Below are 21,871 nucleotides of genomic sequence, written 5' to 3' on the forward strand. Positions count from 1 at the left end.
GTGGTATACAAGCAGTAAACTGTCATACTCTGTGACAGCTGTGGGTATGTGGAAATATTAGAAGTTATTATTCAGAGGGCGTGAAAGGCCTTGGCGTCCAATAATATGGATTAGTGAATGGGAGGTCTTATTTTAATAGCTCTCAAAGAGACAACTCCAGTTGCATATTAGACTGCATGTCACTGTCAAGTGTGTGTGTGTGTTTGAAGGAGGAACGAAGTGCAGTCAGGTGAGAAGAGGAGGAGAACTACAGCAAATATTTAAACAGGAGCAAATGAGAGAGTGAGTTGAAAGAAAGAAAGGCCATTCAAAATGAGCCATTTATCTGTCAGTAGAATTAGTCTTTTCATCCTCGTTTCTGTACTCTTACTCCCTCTCTTTCTCTCTCCCCCTGCCTTTCTCTCCCCCTCTCTTCTCCCACTATAATAAGTAAATGACTACTGGGCAGTCACACTAGCAGCTCTTATCTAGACTCGTGCACACAAAAGAGAAAGACAGACAGGCGAACACTTGACTTGACGAAAGAGCAAGGAATGAACAAATGAATGAATCGACGAATGAGAGCCAGAACCTATAACACAGTCTATTTTACCAGAACCAGGGGCCACGCCATTAGTGCTTCTTTTTTCCTTTTCTTTTTTTTTTTTTTTTTTACACCCCCCTCCCTTTTTCTTTCTTTATTCAAGAAAGAAATTGCTCTCGGGCCAACCCCCCCACTTTCCCATAACTATTCTCCTGCTTCCCTATCTCTTCTTACTTGCTCTTTCTTTCCTTACAGTCGTTCTCCCCGTCTTTCTTTCTTTCCCCTTTCAATTTCGACACTCGGGATAAGCAGTGCATGCGCAGGCAGTACCACAGCATGATTGAGCTGTTAAAATGGGGGATGGGAGGTGGAAAGGGGGTCGCCGTCAGTCCATTCATTTAATCTGTCTTTATGGAGATATGGCAAGTTTGAGCGGTGGTGGGGTAACAGGTGATGAAGGAAGTCCTCTCGCTTCTTTTTCGGTTTCTCTCTTTCTGTATTACTCTCTGCATTATTAGTCAGTTGCTTTATCATTTTTTTCCATCTGTGCATGGGGGTTTTGAAGTAGCCTATGATGAGGCTGTAAATATAATTGCGGTCTTACCACAATTAAACTCTTGCTGGCAGGATATGGTAAGTGTGTTTCCACTGTTTCTGATTATTTTGTGGTAGGAACCCAGCACAAGCCGAGCTTTAGAAATACCTACATTGAATAGTTTCATTTCCAAAGTTTAATAACTCTCAACATGAATAAAACTGATGGTTCTAGCTTACAGTGGCATTGTGCTTAAATCAAGTTTGAACTGAGCTTGAGTTTGATCACAGTGTGAGGAAATGCTAAAGTTGCACTCCCTTTGTTTCCAGAAGGCTTGATAAGTAAGTTTCTTCCTAGTTCCTCAAGGCTCAGTATTAGGTCCCCTTGTTTTTATTGTTGTTTTTCACAATAATTCATACAGTAGTGGGGCCATCTTTGGTGGTCAACAGAAGTTAAATTTTATTAATGTTGTTTTAATTTTGACAGGAACTTGTTCTTTCATTTTTTTATTTTTTTATTTCATTTGTTTTGTTTCGATGATGTATCATCACATCCCTTATTCAGTGTGTGGTGATAAACATTTAGGTGTGACACAGTATAGACAAGGTTGAACAGACAGAAGGAGATGATAGGAAAGGGGAGGATGAATGAAAGCAAGGAGGTCACATACATTAACTCAGATTCTCCCAAAGAGCCTTTAACACAATACCATTTTGACCGATGGCTAAATATCCCCCCACCTCTTGAACCTCTCTTTTGACCTCCTACTTTCTCTCTCCCTCCTTCCGCATGTCTCTCCTTTACTCCCTCTCTCTGACCTGACCTCCCACCCTCTTTCTTCATGGTATCCTTAACCTCTTCATTATTAAGTCAACCCCATCTCTCAACCCCTATCCCCTCCCACGGCTCTCTTCCCTCAGCCTCCCAGCCAGCCATCATGTATTCCCTTGTCTTCGGTTATGCCTGTCTGTGTATGTCTCTACAGGTTCAGTGATCAGAGTAGATTGAATCTGTGTTCAGATCTAGATTTTGAAATTTCAAGATTGACTGCTCCTCGACTCGGTTCTCATTTGTTCACATCACATAGCGAAGCTCTCAGTGTACAAAGTCCTCCTTAACTTTAGGCTCTGCTTTTGTCGTACTGTGGTTTTTCTCTCGTTGGGATATTAGAAATGGTTTTCACTTAGAGATGTAGACACCCAGTAAGGCAGTTAGTTTGTTCAAGCTGCCAGTCAGTCTTGTTAGTTAGCCAGTCTGTTAGTCAGGTAACTACACAACCAGTCAATCAACCAGAAAGGCAGCCAGTATTCAGCAAATATTGATTAATAGAAGTGTCCCGTTCCTTTTAGCAAATCAAATGCTGAGTCTCGGCAGCCAAGGGGAACGTCTACACACAAACACCCCCACACTTATTCACTTGGATACACACATCCTTGACTCTGAAAGTGCAGCTCACTAAATTAACTCTGACACACGTTATAACACTTCACAAAGAGCAGCAGAACAGCACTGTGTGTGCACGTGTGTCTTTTTGATGTAGGCACGTAGTTTCGTGTGTGTGTGTGTGTGTGTGTGTGTGTGTGTGTGTGTGTGTGTGTGTGTGTATATAGAAAAAGAAGAATATAAAATCCCAGACTGGTAATGAAGTCACTCTACAGTCGTCCTCCGCAGTAAGTCTGGTGATGTCATCAGTCAGCAAAGAGGTTGCTGTTGTTAGAAACAGAGACTGGCAAACTAAAGGAAGGACAACTCACACACAAACACCAACTATTTTTTCTTCATGATTTTAAAAGCAGTGAACTACATTATTAAACAACATTATTATTGTTCTAATTTCCTCTGTTCTTCAACAGTACTTCCCATATTTTATCTTTGTCTCTCTCTCAAACCTATTATGTCCAGTGATAAAATGCCATGAAAACACACACACAGGAACACATGTTGACACACACACACACACACACACAAGCAGATTTGGCCCCATTCTGTCAGGTAAGGCTAGTTCACCTTGACAGTCACAGCATGCTGGGTGCCTCCTTAACACACAAACACAACACCCCAAAAAATACAGTACATTCACATAGACACACACATACAGGTACAGCACGGTTTACATGACAGAGTCAAAGCAAACGCATAAACACGGATATGCAAGCGGTGTGTCACAAATATACAGCCCCATTTTAAGGTATTTAGTTTTGAGTGTTTGTAGGCGCAATTTGTGAAGATAAAAGATTTGTAGGAAACAGTGCAATGAATTAGAAAACATGTCTCACAGCCACAAAAACTGTGGATTCCAGTGACTTACAGACAATCTCATCAGATATTTGCATCAATATATTGTAGTGTGATTTAAATTTGCTTTGAGACGTCTAAATTGAGCCACCAGATCAGGAGCTGATACTGTAGTGAAAGCAGATTATGATCCCAGAACAGCGAACATGTTACATTCCACATAGATTTTCTTCTGATGCTGATACATTTACTGACTCTGGCTTTCCCTATTCTAATGAGGTCAAACTAAATATGACTTGATTAGGATCTGATTCAGATTTAGAATCAGAATTGGATTTAGCTCATCGCCTTGGTCAATTTTGTAGTGCACATCTCTCTAGCATGAATCTTCAAGTGCGTTGTTTCCAGTCTCTGTTGATTTTCTCTGAGCTCTGTTGGGCGTGTTTGATTTCCATTTCTGCTCATCCCTGGGCTGGATAACACATTTAGAAGCTGACGTCTTGGTTTCAAGTATGTGTGTTTGCCAGTGTGTGAGTGTGTGTTTGTTTCATTGTCCACGTTCATGCAAAAGAGATATCTTATTTTCCTTTGCACCGCCATCATGATTTCTTCTTGCAGCCCATACAAACAAACACGCTTCTGTTTGCAGATGAAAACAAATATTGATGAAATCAAATTAGGAAAAGAATATTTGATATTTGAGCTTAATGTTTGGATTAACTTGGGCTTTCCTTATTGGATTAAGCCTGTGGGTATTGGAAGCATGTCATCATTATGAGAAAACAAAGGAGGGAAGACATTTTCCTTTTTCTCTGCATTGTATTTGTTCTGTTTTCATTTACTTCATCATCTAAACTATATTTTGGTTATTTTATCATTGGTTGAAAGAGAACTTGAGTTGATGCATGAGAAACATTGCAGCATGCAAGCCAGTAAATATAATAAAATGAGCTTGCGCCACAATAAAATAATTTAAAATATTATCCACAGTTTTGTTAAAATCAATGATTTGTCATCCCCGTACTGCCGGTTGTTTCTATGATGATGTGCCCCTGAAGATGCACAGAAAATTATATTCTGCTTCACAAACACACGGTCAGTGAAGTCACACTATGGTGAGGACGCATACCGTATGCCTTTAAAGTAGAGCAACTTGTCACATCATACGGACAGATGCATACATGCATACACAACTTGGTTTACGCATGGTACCAGCTGTCAGTGTCACTGCATCTACATGTATTACACAATCAGAATTAAAGATTAAAAATAAAACGCAAAGAAGTTACTTTAGGAGCAGTGGCGGTCTACAACCAGTGAACAAATACACTGATTTTAATTGTCACAACAATACTTTGTGACTGGTCCTAAGCTACTTACAGCTACTCACTGAAAGTGCTTTTTATCATTTTGATTCCAATTAATTATTAATACTATATATTAATATGTACTATGTATTGTTATTACTAACACATGTTAATGATTATTCAAATTTATTCAGCGGATACATGTGTTTTAGTTCAAGTAAAAACAATAAAAAACAAAAATACTGAAAAAATGAGATTTGTGCTCAGCGGCCCATTCATGTTTTTCTTATTAGTTTGATTACATTTGCAAATCAAATTCATTTGTCTGTCAGTCTTTGAGACACAGCCTGCAATCTGAGTACACTGACTAATCTGCATCACACACACAAGAGAGAGAAGCTGCATACATAGGCATCCACACCAGCTCGCGTACACAGACATGTACACACACTTCTTAAAACACATACACACGCTTATAAAAAAAATCACTAATACACAGTGAATGCACACAAATGCACACATACACCCACGTGCACAGTTTTATAATATGTGAAATCAGACGCGCAGTAACAAATAAATCAGCACACCATCTGAGCCCATCATCATCTAAGTCATTACTAGCAAACAGTCAGCTTTTACTACTTTCAATTTGCTTTTGTGTGTGCATGTGTGCGTGTGTGTCTGTGTGTGTGATTGTCTAAGAGAGAGAGAGATGATGTGATGTGATATGATATGCTGGCGGGGCATAAAGATAGATGATCATAATTACGCACAGGCCAAACTCCATTTCAAATCATCATCATCATCCTATTCTATCTGTTCTAGCGGACATGTACACACACACACACACAGACACACAAAGCACACACACCCCAAAAGCAATATAAAGAGTTCACACACCTATATGGATTCACAGAAATCCACGCTCACATATCACACACCTATGCATGCCGCAAATCTAGTGGAAGGAGGGACAGACTTGTCATGGCATCACATTATTTCTGTCGGTTCATGCAAAGTTCACAGACAGCCATGAAATAGTTCTTCTCTCCCTGACTACTTCTTCCCTCTCTGTTTATCTATCTACCTTTTCTCACGGTTTCTGTCTGCATTTCCTCATTTTTCTCTTTTCTTATTTACTCTGCCCTGCCTCTCTGTTTCTCCTGCTGCTACTAATCCTTTTACTACTTCCTTCCCTCTTCCGTCTCTCTCGTGCTTCTCCTGACATGTTTCCTCCTCCTTCTTCCCTCTCTTTTCTCTTCCTTTCCTTCTCTTCCATGTATGTTTTTATTTGTGGCTTCCCTTTATTTTACTGTGCTTCTCTTGCCTCTCGTTTCTCCGTGATGCTTGTACTACCCTCCTGTTCTCTCCTCCCCTATACTTTTCCTCTTCTCTTCTCTCTCTTTCTCTCTCCTCCATCCTCCATCCTCCATCCATCGTTCTTAAATAACAGACCAGAGGATTCATCCTTTCCATCACGAAATAAGCAGGTGGGAAAATAGGATTGGAGCGTGCCTGTCACCAGCTGGGGACGACTTATGGCCTGTGCACACAGCACACACACATATACAAAAGAAAACACCTGCTGGCAGGCAACGCTTTGGGACTGCCCCTTTGCCAGTGTGTGACCAAACAGTACTGGAACATAATATAAAATGTGTCTGTAGTAAAATAACTAATATAAGGTTTATTATAGTTTTCCATTAGCTTGTTTTATTTTGACTTCGATGAAGGTAAACTAGTTTCTCTTCTTCACATTCAGTTCCAGAGTTAAGGTGTCCGCTCCCATGTGTTTTGCATGTGGATTCTTTGGTCTTGATTTGTGTGCAACACTTCATCTTTACACAAGTATGTCACTTCCCACCTGCTATGTGGCAAAGCACTATGGCCTGTGGTGTCAGTGCTTCCCTGTGCAGCAGTAATAATTTGTGTATTTTTGTGTCTATTTAATCTTGATGGGTTGTTTCATCTGCAGGCTGCTCTCACAGCTGGCTGCCTTATTGTCTGGGACAGACTGATGGGTTTGTGTGTCTGCTCGGGTGTGGGTGTGCGCTTGCTTGTATGCGTATTTTACAGTTTGTGTTTTCTTGTCTTTAATGCCAATAATCAACAGTTTATTGCTTACAGAAGATTACATCCATTTGCCTTTTATATATCTAACCACCATATACCCACACTGCAATATGTACATATGCATGTGTGTGTTGTGTATGTGTGCTGTCCATCAAGCCACACACACAGCCGCACCAAACCATTGGCTTGGTTGCTGATGATGACATATGAGTTCCTGGCCCTGGTAATGGCTGTTAAATCTCATAATTACACGCTTCTTTATTGCAATGCATAATGACCCTGCAGCACTATTGGACAATTAATTAAGATTTTCAGCCCAGGCTTTTTCAGGCCCAGATGAGGAGGTGGAATGAGGTCTAATGTTCTTGACTTGAAGCTACAACATTAAGGCATGGCTCACGTAGGAAAGGAAGACTGTCCCTCGGTGGGCGCATTCGTTTTCATCTTTGTCTTTCTTTCAGTCTGTTTGTGTCTCTGTCATTCTCTCTGTTCCCTCTCTCCTCATTGCTCCAATTGTTGAGCCCTTCCTCTCGATGCTTGTCCTCGATGATGATATTGGAGACCATATCTCTAATCTGTGAATGGTAAATTAATCCCTGTGGAGTTTCTGTGGTCGTCTCTCTATGGAAAGCTACGGGGATTAGGAAGATAGAATCAACACAGCCTCATAATCTCATATACAGACACTAGGCCTGGACAGGGCCCATTGGGTTTTGTTGTAAAGCCATAATCAGCAAGTTTCTACTTATACATCAGTAGTGCTTTGAAGGGGGGAAAAAGAATCTGTCTTGTACCTGTTTCGCAATTTATTTCATTTGAACAGTAGCTTTTTACTTTTCAAATGGTGTGTTTAGCACTGCTTTTTATTACAAATGTAGTTTGTGAAATAAATGCAGCAGCAATGATGATTTCATGTAATGACCTCTAGCCCAATAGTCTAGAGAGCAGGGCAACTCATTTGTAGTGCTTGGAGTATGAATTATGTCCTTTTGGGAGAAAAGTAGGATAGACAGTCACAATCTAGTTATATTAACTGAGTTCACTTGCAAAGTAAGTAGTATCTATCTATCTATCACAGATAGATAGATAGATAGATAGATAGATAGATAGATATTATCTTTTTTTAAATATTGATCTACTCTTTACCTTTTCCTTTGAGGACTGAGACCATTAAGCCGTCTTTATTCCGTAACTCTCATTACAGTTTTCAGCTTTTATTTTTTTTTGCCCCAAAACTGTTGGTCAGCAATGTTACTGGTGCTTTGTATGTGTGTGTCAGAGAGAGACACAGACAAGGCTGGTGTGTAAGCTGCTCAGCTGAGTGTACACATGGTTAATTCCCCTGACAGATTTGTGCACATGCCCATGCTCACACACACACAGACAGAGTGGTCATTCTTGCCTGCATCAGCGTTATATTGATGGAAGGAAGGGCAGGATGCAAAGGATGAGAGGAAGATGGATGGACTGAGTGAAAGGAAAAGTAAAAAAAAAAAAAGAGAAGAACATCAATAAACCACAAATATAACATTGGAATCTAGTATGTAGTGTCGTGTATTTCACACAAGTAATTCTCAAGCGGAGTCATCTATTGTCACTTGAGCATTACTCTTGGCGCTATGTGGAGTCAAGAAGACATGGCCACAGTGGAGCCCACACACACACACACACACACACACACACACTCACTCACCCACACACTCCTTGACACAGCCCTGGTGGAGCTAGAAGTGGGTAATTAAAATGTAAATATTGATATTTTATTATTTGAAATGGCTCCTCTGCAATGCTCTTAATGTCACTCCATCTGTCATCTCCACGGAGACTTGGGGTTGCCCTCAAAGACCAGCTGCCCCCACCCAAGCAACCCCACCACGGCAACAGCTATAACTGGCGACAGCCATCTCTGTGTTGCTGCGTTTTCCATTTAGGGTCTAATTAAGTGTTAAATATTAGCACCCGCAACCACAGAGGCAGCACACACCGCACACACATGCACACAGGGAATACCACACACAATCCGCCTCTCCTCCTCCGTCTTTTTCTTTGGCGCACACACACTCACAGAGCACTCATCTCCACTACAGCAATGGGAAGATTTTAAGTGTTAATCTTGCAGTGCTGCTGATGGTGTCTAATGTATGCAATTAACAGTCAGCCAGGACTGAGGGTTTGGTAATTAGCTGGCTGTTCACACTGATTAGAGGCTACCGCAACCCTATGACTGCTCTACTCTCCCCCAGGCCGCTCAGAGAAAAGAGGGGTGTGGGGGAAAGAGAGGACGCGGGGGGAAGGGGAAAGAAATAGAAAAAAAGATATTTCAGCCAACAATATTACAGGGGATAAAGGTGAAGGTGACCGGCATAGTGTGTGTAATGTATGTATTATGAAAGCCGCATATATATGTTTACAGAAAAATGTAAATAAATGATCTAAGTCATTTTTTATTAATTTGCAGCATCTGCAAATCAAATGAATATGCACTGGTGTAAAGCATGTAGGTATTCTTTTAGTTAAGATTAACCACCATTAAATTTATCTCAGAGCTGAATTCTCAGTCCAAAAAAACCCAACAAGTCGACGGCACCTTCTGTAAAGTGAGGAAATAAGTGTACGGGGTTCCGTTGGTCAGACGCGTTTTGTCATTTTAATTTTAAATGCTGAACACATGAAAACTTCAGCTTCACTGTACAGTCTATTCAAAGCACTTGTATGCCCACATCTTAAACTTTAGAGTTATTAGTATCAGTAGCCTCAGTCTCTCTACTCCACCTTGAGTTGGATGTCTGACTGGAGTGCACTCTCTTTGTACGCATACATTTCTGATACAATGCAACGGTTTTGATAGAGCAGTTCATTTTTTAGTGAAACATGGTATTTATTTCATATATTTGCACTTTCATATTGTATCAACTCTGTGCTTGATCCCCTTTATAGGTTAAGTGGCTATGTATATATTTGTATAGTTGTGTGAAAGTAGGTGTGTGTGTGTGTCTTTAAGCCCTTCTAAATTAGCTGGTTCTCTGGGTAGATTTGTTTCCATCTCGTTGCGCATCTCTGTGTAATTGGGTCAGCTGGTGGATGTGTGTTCACGTGTGCGTGCGTGCACGTCACAGCTTTTGCCAGTGTGCCTGTCGTGTGCGTATATCTTGTGTGTGTTGTTTCAGCTCGGCCAAAGCCATCACAGGGGGTCCGTGTTCATTTTGGCCGGCGTCTGGCCGTATGGTACAGAACAGTTTGAGACGTGAACACACACACAAAGTGAAACTCACAAAGTACCACAAGGGAGCACATGCGTCGCACAGCAAGCAACAATATGCACACATTTAAACACAAACACATACAGAAAGTGGAATGGAAAGAGAGCAGTGGAGCCGCGTAACACAGTGTGTATACAGAACAAACACACAAACACATGCAGGGCAGCGGTGTGCTGGTAGCTGTTGGAAACTTCACGTGTCCTCATGCAATCTCTATCTCAGTGGGCCAGTAGACTTAAATCTGTCCCCTGCAGAACACAATACGTTCACATGGTGACCATAGACAACTGTTCTCTTCACAATAAACAACTAGACAATAAGAAAACAGTTCATGTCACAGTTCTCATTACCTCTTCTAAAATGCTACACTATGGCAGCAATCAAAGTCATGCTATGTCAGTGTTTGTACAATTTATACAAAGAAGAATCAACCATTCCTTCATCTACTGACATTCAACAAACTCACATTAGATGTTTTAATTTCTTTTATTGCTCAAAGAAATAGAACAAATTATATAATTAATTTTCATGTAGTAGGTGTGTTACACATGTTTGCTACCCTGTCGTAGCGTCCTTGAATAACGCATTGTGTGCAGCACAATTTGCTTCTTAGTCAATTGTTAAAATGACAAGCTGTAGGTCAAGAAGCGTCTGTTGCAGTGCATATGTAGTTTCCATGAAAGTGCTTAGTGTGGCTTTAGCTTTGCCGTATTGTGTAACATTTCTGTGACAACGCGTGAAGCATGTTCTCACAACTTCAGTGAGAATAACTCTTGATCAGTGCGTGAGTCTGTGCTGTTACATTGTTGAGACAGACTGAGAAGGTTCCTGTTTAACGTGTCCTGAGGCCATGATCAAATAGGACAGAACACAGTGTCGGCCGTAACAGAGCAAGCAGGTGCTTAAAGTGTACCGCAAGTGTGCAGAGGGGCCGACCACCAGACATATTTTGAAATATTTGTAACCTATTGTATTTGCTATAATGTTTTAACGGGCATTCTGTAATAATAATGTAATAATACATTTTGGGAGACATGTATTTTATGTATAGCTGATGTTTCCTTCCAGTTGGAAAGACATGTTGTGGTTATTACAGTGCACGATGACCATGCAGCCAGCTGCCATTAACCATTTGGCAAGTTGTCACCAAATTCACAAGGTTTTTGTTGAATTGGCATCAAATATGTCTGCTCTGTTGAAGTGGAATTTATATTTCAGTGATACACGTGACAACAAGGACTGACCCTGTGACGTTGTCCTGCTCTGTCCAAACTGCAGTCTCACACTGACCTGCTTCTCTGCTGGCAGCACTCTGGCACCCACATATTGCTTCCTATTTGATCTATCTGCTCAGTTTAGCTTCATTTAGACAACTGCATGACTGCAGTTAAGATCAACATTGATCTCTCCTCAGAGGAAAGACTTAACCCATAAACTTAAAATGCCACCAGATCGTAAGACAAAAATCCAGTGTTTAACCTCAGTTACAGAATGTGAAGACTAGTCATGTGTTAGTAACTGGGACCAGATCACCATCGCAACCAGTTTTCACACCTGTCACATTAATCAATGCACACATACACACAAAGAGTGTAGCCTTCTTTCATGCTTCAGTTTTTCAAACACATATATTCACATATACACATATACACATAAAAATATCTTTACAAGTGCACACACGAGCGCACAGGTACTCATAAGCATCACAATCGCTCCTCACTGGTTCCCATTTGCCCCGTAACCACAAGAAAACAAATATAGGCCTTCTGGATATGTGTGTTCGTGTGCATCTGTAAAGCAACTGGGGCGTGAGAGAGGGCTATCCTGTGTGTGTGTGTGTGTGTGTGTTTGTGGCAGACTGTTGTGCGGTCTCCGGTGTAAACGTGCAGTCAGGACTCATTTGGCAGACAAACAGGCCGCAGGGTGGCTGGGGAATCGACGTGCGTTTGTGGGTGTGTGTTTGTTTTCATGTGTGCACCTGATAGAGGAAAGGGAAAAGAAAAAAGAAAGAGAGCGCGAGAGCAAGCAGTAGAGGTTAAGTTTGCATGACTGCACTGTAGCCTCTTTCTGTCAGACATGACACATGCGCACACAGGCATACCTACACACACAGATTCTCTCTCTCTCGCTGTGCTTTCACAGATACAATAGTGTCCTGCAATTTGACTTCAGAGCTGACGCAGGCACAGTACAGACAAACATACAGTACATAGCTAACTATCATGCACTTCTTTACACATCCAAAACATTATGTACACTTGTGTTTGCGAAAAACTAAATTAATATCAACACAAACCATGGTTTCATCAAAGCTAACTGGTTGTTTTCTAATGCGATATTCTCATTTTTCAAGTTCATGCTAATATTATTAAGCATTTTGCATTTCATTCAACACAGCACATCAACAAACAACACATAGGTGGTACAACATCCACACAAACACACCCATACTTCCTCACACAGTATGAGATGCCTTATCAACAATGGGCAGAAAGGAAATGTAATTAGAGCCAACTAAGGAACCGTCTTTTGTCAAGTGAAATCGCAGGTATGAAAGAAAGGTCTCCATCCCTCCCACCACCACCATCTCTCCTTCCAACACCTCTCCCCCTTTTAACTTTCCTCTCTCCTCCATCCCGCTCTCTCTCTCGTACACTCTCTCTCTCTCCATCAATACCCCTCTCTCTCCATCATCAGCACTAAATTCCCATTGATGTTTCTTTTCTTCTGTTGTATCGATCGCTTCATGAGAAGGAGGGGAGGAAGGGAGGAAGGGAAGAAGGGAGAGATGGCGTTATCTGTTAATTAATTTGTCCTGAAGCCGGCCGCCTATTAATCAGACAGATAAGAAGCATTGGATGGCTGAACGGCGCAGACAGGCTGGTGGGGAGGGGAGAGGGAGATGTACACACACAACACACAGATGGAGACGCACATGCAGAGGCTCACGGAAACACATATATGGGAATGTTTGCGTACACACAGAATACAAACATGCTGATGAAGCAACAAGCCAGTAGTCTGACATACACGCATGAACACTGTGTTCAGATGCACAATATAAACCTAGAGTAGGAGAGTACACAAAAGAGTTTCACATACAGCACACACCTATATACACACACACACACAGAGACCTCATCCTGATAAAAATCATTGATGTGCCTCAATAAGAAAAGCTGCACTTTCAGCTCAATAAATTAATCACGAGGTTTTAATTATTGGTGTTCCTCTTTGCGAGTGTGTGTGTGTGTGTGTGTGTGTGTGTGGTGTGCACTTTATGTGTAATTAGGAGGGAGGTGTTTGTTGATGGCTGTATGTGCAAACTCTGTTATTACTTTTTAGATGACGTCTACAGATTTCTTCTTCACCATGCGTGTATTTGTGTTTGTGACTTGTTCTGTATGTGTGTGCGTTTGTGTGCCCTCATTGGTCCCGGATCAAATTCCACCAGAGGGATGTGTGCGAATTGATTGAACCCTTAGCTCTGCTCCCAGTGCCCGAGCTCTGAAAACACACGCACAGACAAGTTAAAACACACGACCAGTGACACCATTAAATGATATTAACCCCTCACTCATGCCTTCTTCTCTTCACTTGACCCTGGGGCTGAACTGATTCAATAAGTGTATGTGTGTTAATTTTAGCAATGCCAGTGCACATTTCCCCTGCTCACAATGAGTGCTGAAGTCCTGAGGACCCCCTAAAGACATCTGCCTCCGTGAATGAGAAGTGTGTGTGTGGGTGTGCACGAAGACCCCCTTAAGAAATTCACCTCTAATCCCTTCTGATGATTTCATTAAGTAGAAGAAGACACTGCCAGTTGGCAACGATACTGCTCCCTTCACTGTGCCGTGTGTGTGTGTGTGTGTGTGTGTGTTTATCAATCATACACGTCTGGATTCATTCCAGTGCGTTCCTATGCATTTATGTCTATGCATATGTGATATTGTGTCTGCGTGCGCAGTGTCTGTCCTAGCGTGTATGTGTGCGCGTGTCGGAGATGTTAACAGTGGTAGATAGAATGAATTAGAGCACATTACAAACAACAATAGCCTGCAACCTGGACATAATGAGACGCCTGCCATTACCCATCAACACACTGTGAGATAAGAGCCCCTAACGCACGTGCACACAAAAACACAACAACGCACACACTCTCGCACACCTAGCATCTCAAGAGGAGGCACATCGCAGCAGATGTTGCTGAAGAAATATCTCCCTTCTCATCTGCCTGCTTCTCCTGGCAGGATGCTCCTCTCAGGCACTCACACACAAACACACACACAAACACATACTGGAGGGCTGCGGCGAGGTCTGACAGGTGCGCTCGCATGGCCCACTGTCTTTGCCTTTCCTATGAAGCCTTGCGCTTGCAAAAACACACACACACACACATAAGCAGATAGGCAGGTGTGAATGGACAGGTGTGTGAGCAGAGGACAGCTGTGAGGAAAGGTGTGAGTGGGCAGGTGTTCCATTAAAGAGATAGACAGAATGAGAAAGACTACGAGGGACAGACAACAAGTGACAGACCTGCACTTAAGACCATAATGAAACGATATTAGATGTGACGTTACAATGAAAAAAAAAAGCAGCAGGTTAAAATATTTAACAGGTATACCCAAACAGAGAGGGCATGCAGGCTGAGATGTATCAAGATGGATGGAAAAAAAGGGTGAAACAAAGATCAGACAGGTTGTATGTTACAGACGGAGACTGACAGACAAAAAGTCCTGGATTGTGATTGGAGAGACAGACAGATAGGCAAATAGAAGGACATGCATTGACACCGGAGAAAGCAGGAGTTTTGAGGCCGTAGCAGCAATTAGTGTGTGTATTTGAGCGGCGCAGCAGCGATGGCCAGCATTGATCCATGGAGGTTGTGTAAGGGGGAGATAAGGCCTGCCTTTCCCCAGAGAGTAGCCCTGGGCACAGGGGAGAGAGGCAGAGGAGGAGGAAGAAGAGGATGAGGAGGAGGACTCTGGTCAAGTGGATGGATCGAGGGAAGGCACGGAGGGGATGGAGTCGATCTTTACTTTCTCAGTGGCTTCAAAAAAGCTTTATTTGAGCAAAACAACAGTAAAAGACAGACTTGTTAAACCCTGTGTATCTTGTCGTCTCTGTTTCCATGTTCTCCAGGTTTCTCCACGCTGTCTTTGGCAGACCAGATGAGTCTACTGCAGAGTGCATGGATGGAGATCCTGATCCTGCGTGTCGTGTACCGCTCACTGTCGTTTGAAGACAAGGTCAGTGTTGCCTCTGTTTGTTTCTTGTGCTCATAAATTACATAAACACAGATTCCATGTCCAACCTCTCCGCCTCTGTGTGTTTTCTAGTTGGTGTACGCTGAGGACTACATAATGGACGAGGACCAGTCGAAACTAGCAGGACTTCTGGACCTTAACAACGCCATCCTTCAACTGGTCAAGAAATACAAATCTATGAAACTGGAGAAGGAGGAATTTGTCACTCTCAAGGCCATTGCTTTGGCTAACTCAGGTATGAAATGCTTCCTCTTCCACTGATTTTCTTTCTGTCTGCACATCTGTGTTTGCCTGGTAGAAGAGAGTTAATCCAAGGAATCTCCGGTCCCACGGGGCTCATTTAAGCTGAACCATCAGAGGACTGATTTCAGTACTCTGCATCCAGACACACACAACATCTACACGTCACACACGCTTACACACAGGGAGCTATTTATTCTTTTGAAACATATGCAGCTGTCAAGACTCCCACTTTCACCATCGTCTCATCATACTCTGGTAGACACAGTTGTAACCGAAAAATATTTTACTCACGCGTTAAAGGCAGTACAAACACACACACATTCAACCTGAATCCCACCCCCAAACAAAGTGGCGATCCCTTTTACAATTAGCATAGTCGTCTCTTCAGATGCCTGTTAAATAAGGTGAAATCATTAGAACCCAAAATCTGTCGATAAAGCCCCCTCTCTGATGTATCCAGCTGCATCGACAGCTGACTGACACACACGCACACACGCGCACTCTCTCACACACACACGCCTTCTTCCTCCCATGACCCGTCTTTTGAACTTTGTCTTGGATGCCGGCCAGCTCTTCAGTACTCTTTAATTACAAGGGGGGAGCTGTCAATACAATGTGTTTAAATGGGAGAATGCAATGAGAGAGCTTTGAATAGAGAGGGAGGGGGCCTTTTGTTCTGGTTCTGCCACCGTCAGCCCACGCTCACATTCTTACACATATACACTTCCTCTCAAACATGTGAGTTTAATCTCTCTCATATATACTATACTATATAAACACACAAACATAGAACTTTAGCGTGTACCTAAATATAAACCACTTAAAAGTGTTTGCTCACACACACTCAGAGTTCATACTGTTATGCACATGCAGAAAATATTGATGTGTTGTTTTCCTGTGGGCTTTGTGTGACAATCAATCCTTTGCCTCTGCCTGTGTCTGTGTGTGTAGGTGTGTCTGTTGGTGCATTTATGCTGTCGACTGAAGTTAAGAAAACCCACTGTTTCAGCCAGCTGGACAACAGTGTTGACGATCATGGCCATGATTAGAATGACAAATAATTTGGCTAACAGCCATAATTACTAATAGCAATATTTCCTGATCTTTTAAGGGGCAAAAAGCTGCAGACAAGAATTAATTCATTCATTAGTGACACTTGTACAGTTTAATATAATACAAAACAACAGTCCTGCAGCAAAGCTTTGTCTTCACTGTGTTAAAAAGGTATTGATCTGACAAATTTTTATTGTTGTTAATCTGCACAAGTCATTTATTAATCATGTGGCGTGAGAAAACAACCCCAGGGTATCTCCCAGGTGATGTCTTCTGCTCTGCTCTGTCAAATAACCAAACTCCAAAATGATTTAATAAACCACGGTATCAAGAGAGAAAAGCACACGCTCGCATTTAAGAAGCTGAGATCTGAGAACGTTTGGTATTTTGGATTTAAAAATGATATTGATGAAGACTTGATAGCACATCGACTAATAATCCTTTTAGAAGCTCTAGATTGAGCTCAATTTCTGAGTTAGTGCTGGGTTTGTATTGGACTACATTATATTGAATCGTGTTTCCAATACTGTGTCCACCCACGTCTACATAGGAGGTGGACACGTGTACCTGGTTAAAAAAAAGGTCACTCTGTACACAGTACACAGTTTCTTATCAATAAATCCTTGAGATTCTAGTAGTTATCTTATTTTTACATATTAAGTTTTAATAAACTATATCAGCTGCGTTAAAATATCACCTCAAAAGAATGAATGTTCACGCTAAAGACAAAGGAACTGCTGGACGGGTAGCTGACTGCCAGAGAGTGTAAATAAGTGTTTCATTATGATGGCATGTTGCTAAACTGTGTCAAAAGCTTACATCATTCTAAAAGAAAACTCACATTTCAAACAGTTATTCTTTTATCTGACTGAAATCGAAACAGCTGACGCCCAGATAAGTACTTTGTATCGTTGCCCAGACTCTCTAACTGCTCTTCAAGACAACAGAATGCTAGCATTAGCATTTTGAAGGGCACTGACACTAATTAATTCACAGGATGCTAATCGTCTGCATTAATGAAGCCAAGCCTTAAGAAATGTTAGCAAACGTGCCCCACATGTAAAGAAAGCTAAACTAGCCATGGGAAACGGGGGGCACGTGTGTGTCTGTGCTTGTGTGTGTGCATTCATTTATGAGCGTGCATGTATTGTGAGTTCCATGTTAACATGTGCGTTTTAACAGCCTTGTGTGCTTGTGCTCATTAACGTCTGCTGTTTTACTTGCGAGTGTACCGCGGGTCACAGCACAGGCAGAAGCCACGTACGCCAGCTTAAATACTAAACGCAAAACACAACGTGAAACTCATTAAACTTCAGTTTAACTTCAGCAAAGAACAAATCCGGGAATACAGAGGAGAAGTGGAAATCTCGTTATCTTTGTGACTGACATAAGTAATTCATTTTGTATTTACGCTGCTTGTGACTTAACAGGATAACTCTATGTTATATTAATTCAACAAGAGATACCAATAAGGGATACTTAAATATTTGGCCTAGAATTAATGACAAAATAATAATAATAATTTCATCCTCCTAAATGATCATACAGTTGAATTAACATCTTTCTGTCGCTGCCTCAACATAAATGAATCATGAAGAGATTTAGTGCAGGACTGTTGTATTAGAACGCATTTGTTTTCACTCACGTATCTAACAAACTGGCAAGTGAGTGTATATTGTCTGTATCAAATTGTATGTTCTGCATGTCCAGACAAAAATGTGGACTTCAGTTGGACGTCTCCTCGCATGATCACTACTGCCCAGCAAAATGTCACCAAACAGAAAAGTAAAATACAGAACTGTGCAGCACAGGTGGAAAAAAAAAATTAAATAAAAAATGAGATCCAGTGGAAGCTGAGCTTTCTATTGATCCCAGCAGAATCCAACACACTGACTGGTCTGGCCCTGCATACTGATACATGCATTACACTCAATAGATCCAGCACTGTGTATTTGACTGTTTGTGTGTGTGTGTTGACTGTATTTTTCTCACTCTTCTTTCTTTTTATGTGCATGTGGATGGTGTGAGCATGTGTGTGCCTCTGAATGCTTTTTGTATCTAATGTCAAAATTTTTGGATTCAACCAGGATTCTGATGTAAAAGTAGCTCTGTCCCTTTTAGCAAAATGTGATTCTACTCCTGTGTTTCTACCTTATAGTCCTCAAAGGGGTGGTGAAGACGGTACAAAGTGGCTCTGTGATTTAAAAAGTCATGACAGAAGTTACTTTTAGACGCACATACAGTGTTATTTGAGATCTCCATTCACTTTAGGGCGTCTATATAGAGTGCATACATCACATTGTGTGTGTGCATAAAATGCCATGGCATTTTTAAAGTGTAAACATACGCTCATAGGCCTCATCACCTCTGCAGATCTGTTGTGTGTGTGTGTGTGCGCGTAGGTGTGTGTGGTGGGCGGAGGTGGCCTATCAATAGTTGTCTTGTGATTATTATTTAACATGCATGTAGCCATTGATCGGAGTCATTGATCGGAGGTTGGGAGCTAAAGGCCAGCTCACATTAAGACTTTGCCTCCCTAAGGGGCAATAGAGAGCATTATTATTGAGGGACATTCTCAGCCTTTACTGCCACATAGGCTGAAACACACCTTACACGCCCGCTCAGACAGACATTACAGATGTGTGTGTGCGGCCACAAGCTCTCAGGTGTTCCTGCATCTCTTCATCATTCTACAAGTCTGTGTCTTTTTTCTCCGCCCACTCGTCTCTTTGCCTGTCCATTCATCACACCCACAGAGCCACACTTTAAAGACAGAGAAAAGAGCTGGCTGTGGACAGAAAGTACCATTCCCAGATTTACTTTCAACCAGAACAGATGCTTTTATAGCGCTGCTATGAAGTGAAGAGCAGTCAGACGTTCATAGTTGTTTTAACGCTACTACAATAAGCTTTTTTTTTTTTTTTTTTTTTTTGCTAAGATCTCAACAGTCAAAATAACAATGTCTTTCTGTGATTTTTTTTCAAGTGCAAATGTAAATAAGTATTTTGCACGTTTGCAGCAGATGTAGAAACCAGTGGATGTCATTACAATTTACATTTGTAGAATTTCCAACCTGAAATGATGTCTCTCTGGATCGTCACTGCATTGTTTCTGTTTGGATTGAATCCTTAGCAGTTTAATGTTTCTCTGTTACTCTGAATAATTAATAATAATTTCTTATTATTGAAAAACTTATTAGACTTTAAATCTTATCAGAGGACAATGTTGAATGTGGATAATACTGTAAACACCTGATTAAATGTTTGCTTTGGAATATTAGTCACATGTTGTGCGTCCTCTGTCTTCAGACTCCATGCATATTGAAGATGTGGATGCAGTGCAGAAGCTCCAGGACGTGCTCCACGAGGCCCTGCAGGACTATGAGGCCTCCCAGCACCAGGAGGATCCCCGCCGGGCGGGCAAGCTGCTCATGACTCTCCCCCTGCTCCGCCAGACCTCCACCAAGGCTGTGCAGCACTTCTACAGCATCAAGCAGGATGGCAAAGTCCCAATGCACAAACTCTTCTTGGAGCTGCTGGAAGCCAAGGTCTGAGGACGGGGACTAGATGGAAGGACAGCTAGACGCCGGTCTGAACCACCTGCGCTTCCAGTCTAACTTTGAACAACAACTTTGAATGACCTCTTTCTCTTTCTCACTTATACACACACACACACACACACACATACACATACACACAAAAATGTCCCTGAAGTTTGTGTGCTGACACACCCCTCTGTGACTAAAGAAGCTATCTGAACATCTTTCCTGACCTCTGAACCACCACTGTCTTGGACAACAGGGCGGCCACTTGACCCTCTGATTTGGGGAAGATGCTGACAGACTGTTGTAACCCTCCCCCCATTACCAAGGGACAAAGATATTTCCTTGAAATTACTTAAACACAGTTACTTAACAGCTACCACAGAGTGACTCCAGACACCGATGACGGAAACTCTCTTATGCATTTAATAACAATTAAAATGTTATTAATGAAACATTTAAATGAGGACACATTCAAAAGAAACTCTCGGTTTTAGTTCTGAGAGACTGTAAGACTGCTCCCGTGTCTCCTTTCCCCGTCCTATTTCCCCCAACAGAGTTTTTTAAGTGTTCAAGAAGTAAACGAGCGGGGGGGAAAATAACACTTGGGAAGGATTAATGACGTTTGTTGTCAATGTACATGTACAGATTCGGATGGATGGACGGAAAGAAAAGAAGAGGAGATTTGCCCTGCCAAAGAATGGAATCATCCATTCAGAGGATGCCAGCAAACTTTACTGTCATAACCCAAAACTGTCTCTGGTTTGGTCTGTCAGTGGCTTTCAGTCCTGGGCCTCAAGAGTACCGCTGGTTCTCTGTTCTAACAGTAATTTAAAAAAAATCTGGTTATTATGAAAACCAGCAGTCTTTTCTAGGACCAGGATTGGAAACAACTGTTGCAAACACTTTCTGGTTCTCCCTAAATTCAATTCCTGGTTTCCCATGACTCCCCTTACTTCAACCACAACTTTACTTATTTGTTGTGCTCTCTGAGGGCCTGTGATCCTGGCCTCCCAAACCTGTCAGTATTACCACAGTATGAGCGTTTATACGCATAATGAAGCTAAAAATGGTTTCAGATTTCTAAACGCTTGAGGTCTGATTGACTGCAGAAATGTTATTTCAAACTTACTAATCAACACAATAAACCTCTATACTGTCAAGGATGGATTCCTGCTTGGCTGACAGACAGATGTGGGCTCAGTTCACATTGTCTGCAATACTCCGTGATCTATCAAACACTCCTCTTGCGTTTGGACATCTGTTTGGAACATTTTTAGCTTCTCGGTGGCCCGGGTTTGCAGCTCTTCACATACCAGTCAGTAGAGATTTCAGTCTGTCAATGTGCCATTAAGAATAGTCCAGACCATGCTCATTACCTGCACTCTAGAAACTCCACCTCGGCACCACCCTCTTCGCCCCGTTGTTCCCACGAATTCCTGCTCATCTCTTCTCTCACCAGTACCGAGATGTTTTTGTGACTCATTCAGGCAGTGTAGGGGGAGCCCAACGCAATATGAACCAGAAGGAAAGGTGTGCTGACAAAAACGACTGAGGAACAACAATCGTTGCTTTGAAACTCCCCGTTTTTTTTTTCTTAATTTCTACCTTGAAAATAATCTTAGCGATGGTACCGATATTAGGGTTGTAAATAGTTGTCATCCTGTATATGACATATAACACGGCTTTGTTTTTGTTATTAATATTGTCTTCTTAAAACGGAATCAATCAATATGTCGTTCCTTTTTTCTATCAGCTTGACCACGTTCAGCAATTATCATATATATATATATATAAATATAACAAGTAATAATGTATTAACAAATCAGCGTTT

At 41.7% G+C, this 21,871-nt stretch overlaps 1 protein-coding gene across 8 annotated transcripts in view; it reads left to right on the forward strand.

The window, feature by feature from the left end:
• Positions 1-20,074, forward strand: part of esrrga (estrogen-related receptor gamma a) — a 42,801-nt gene extending 22,727 nt beyond the window's left edge. For all 8 annotated transcript variants that reach the window (XM_084541655.1, XM_084541658.1, XM_084541657.1 and 5 more), the window contains 3 exons: positions 15,076-15,182; positions 15,273-15,435; positions 19,805-20,074. In XM_084541655.1, the coding sequence (XP_084397781.1) occupies positions 15,076-15,182; positions 15,273-15,435; positions 19,805-20,049 (515 nt within the window). In that variant the 3' untranslated portion in view covers positions 20,050-20,074. The remainder of the gene's footprint in view (positions 1-15,075; positions 15,183-15,272; positions 15,436-19,804) is intronic.
• The last annotated feature ends 1,797 nt before the right edge of the window (positions 20,075-21,871 follow it).

Source organism: Chelon labrosus, assembly GCF_963514085.1.
Source record: "Chelon labrosus genome assembly, chromosome: 3".
Lineage (NCBI taxonomy): Eukaryota > Metazoa > Chordata > Actinopteri > Mugiliformes > Mugilidae > Chelon > Chelon labrosus.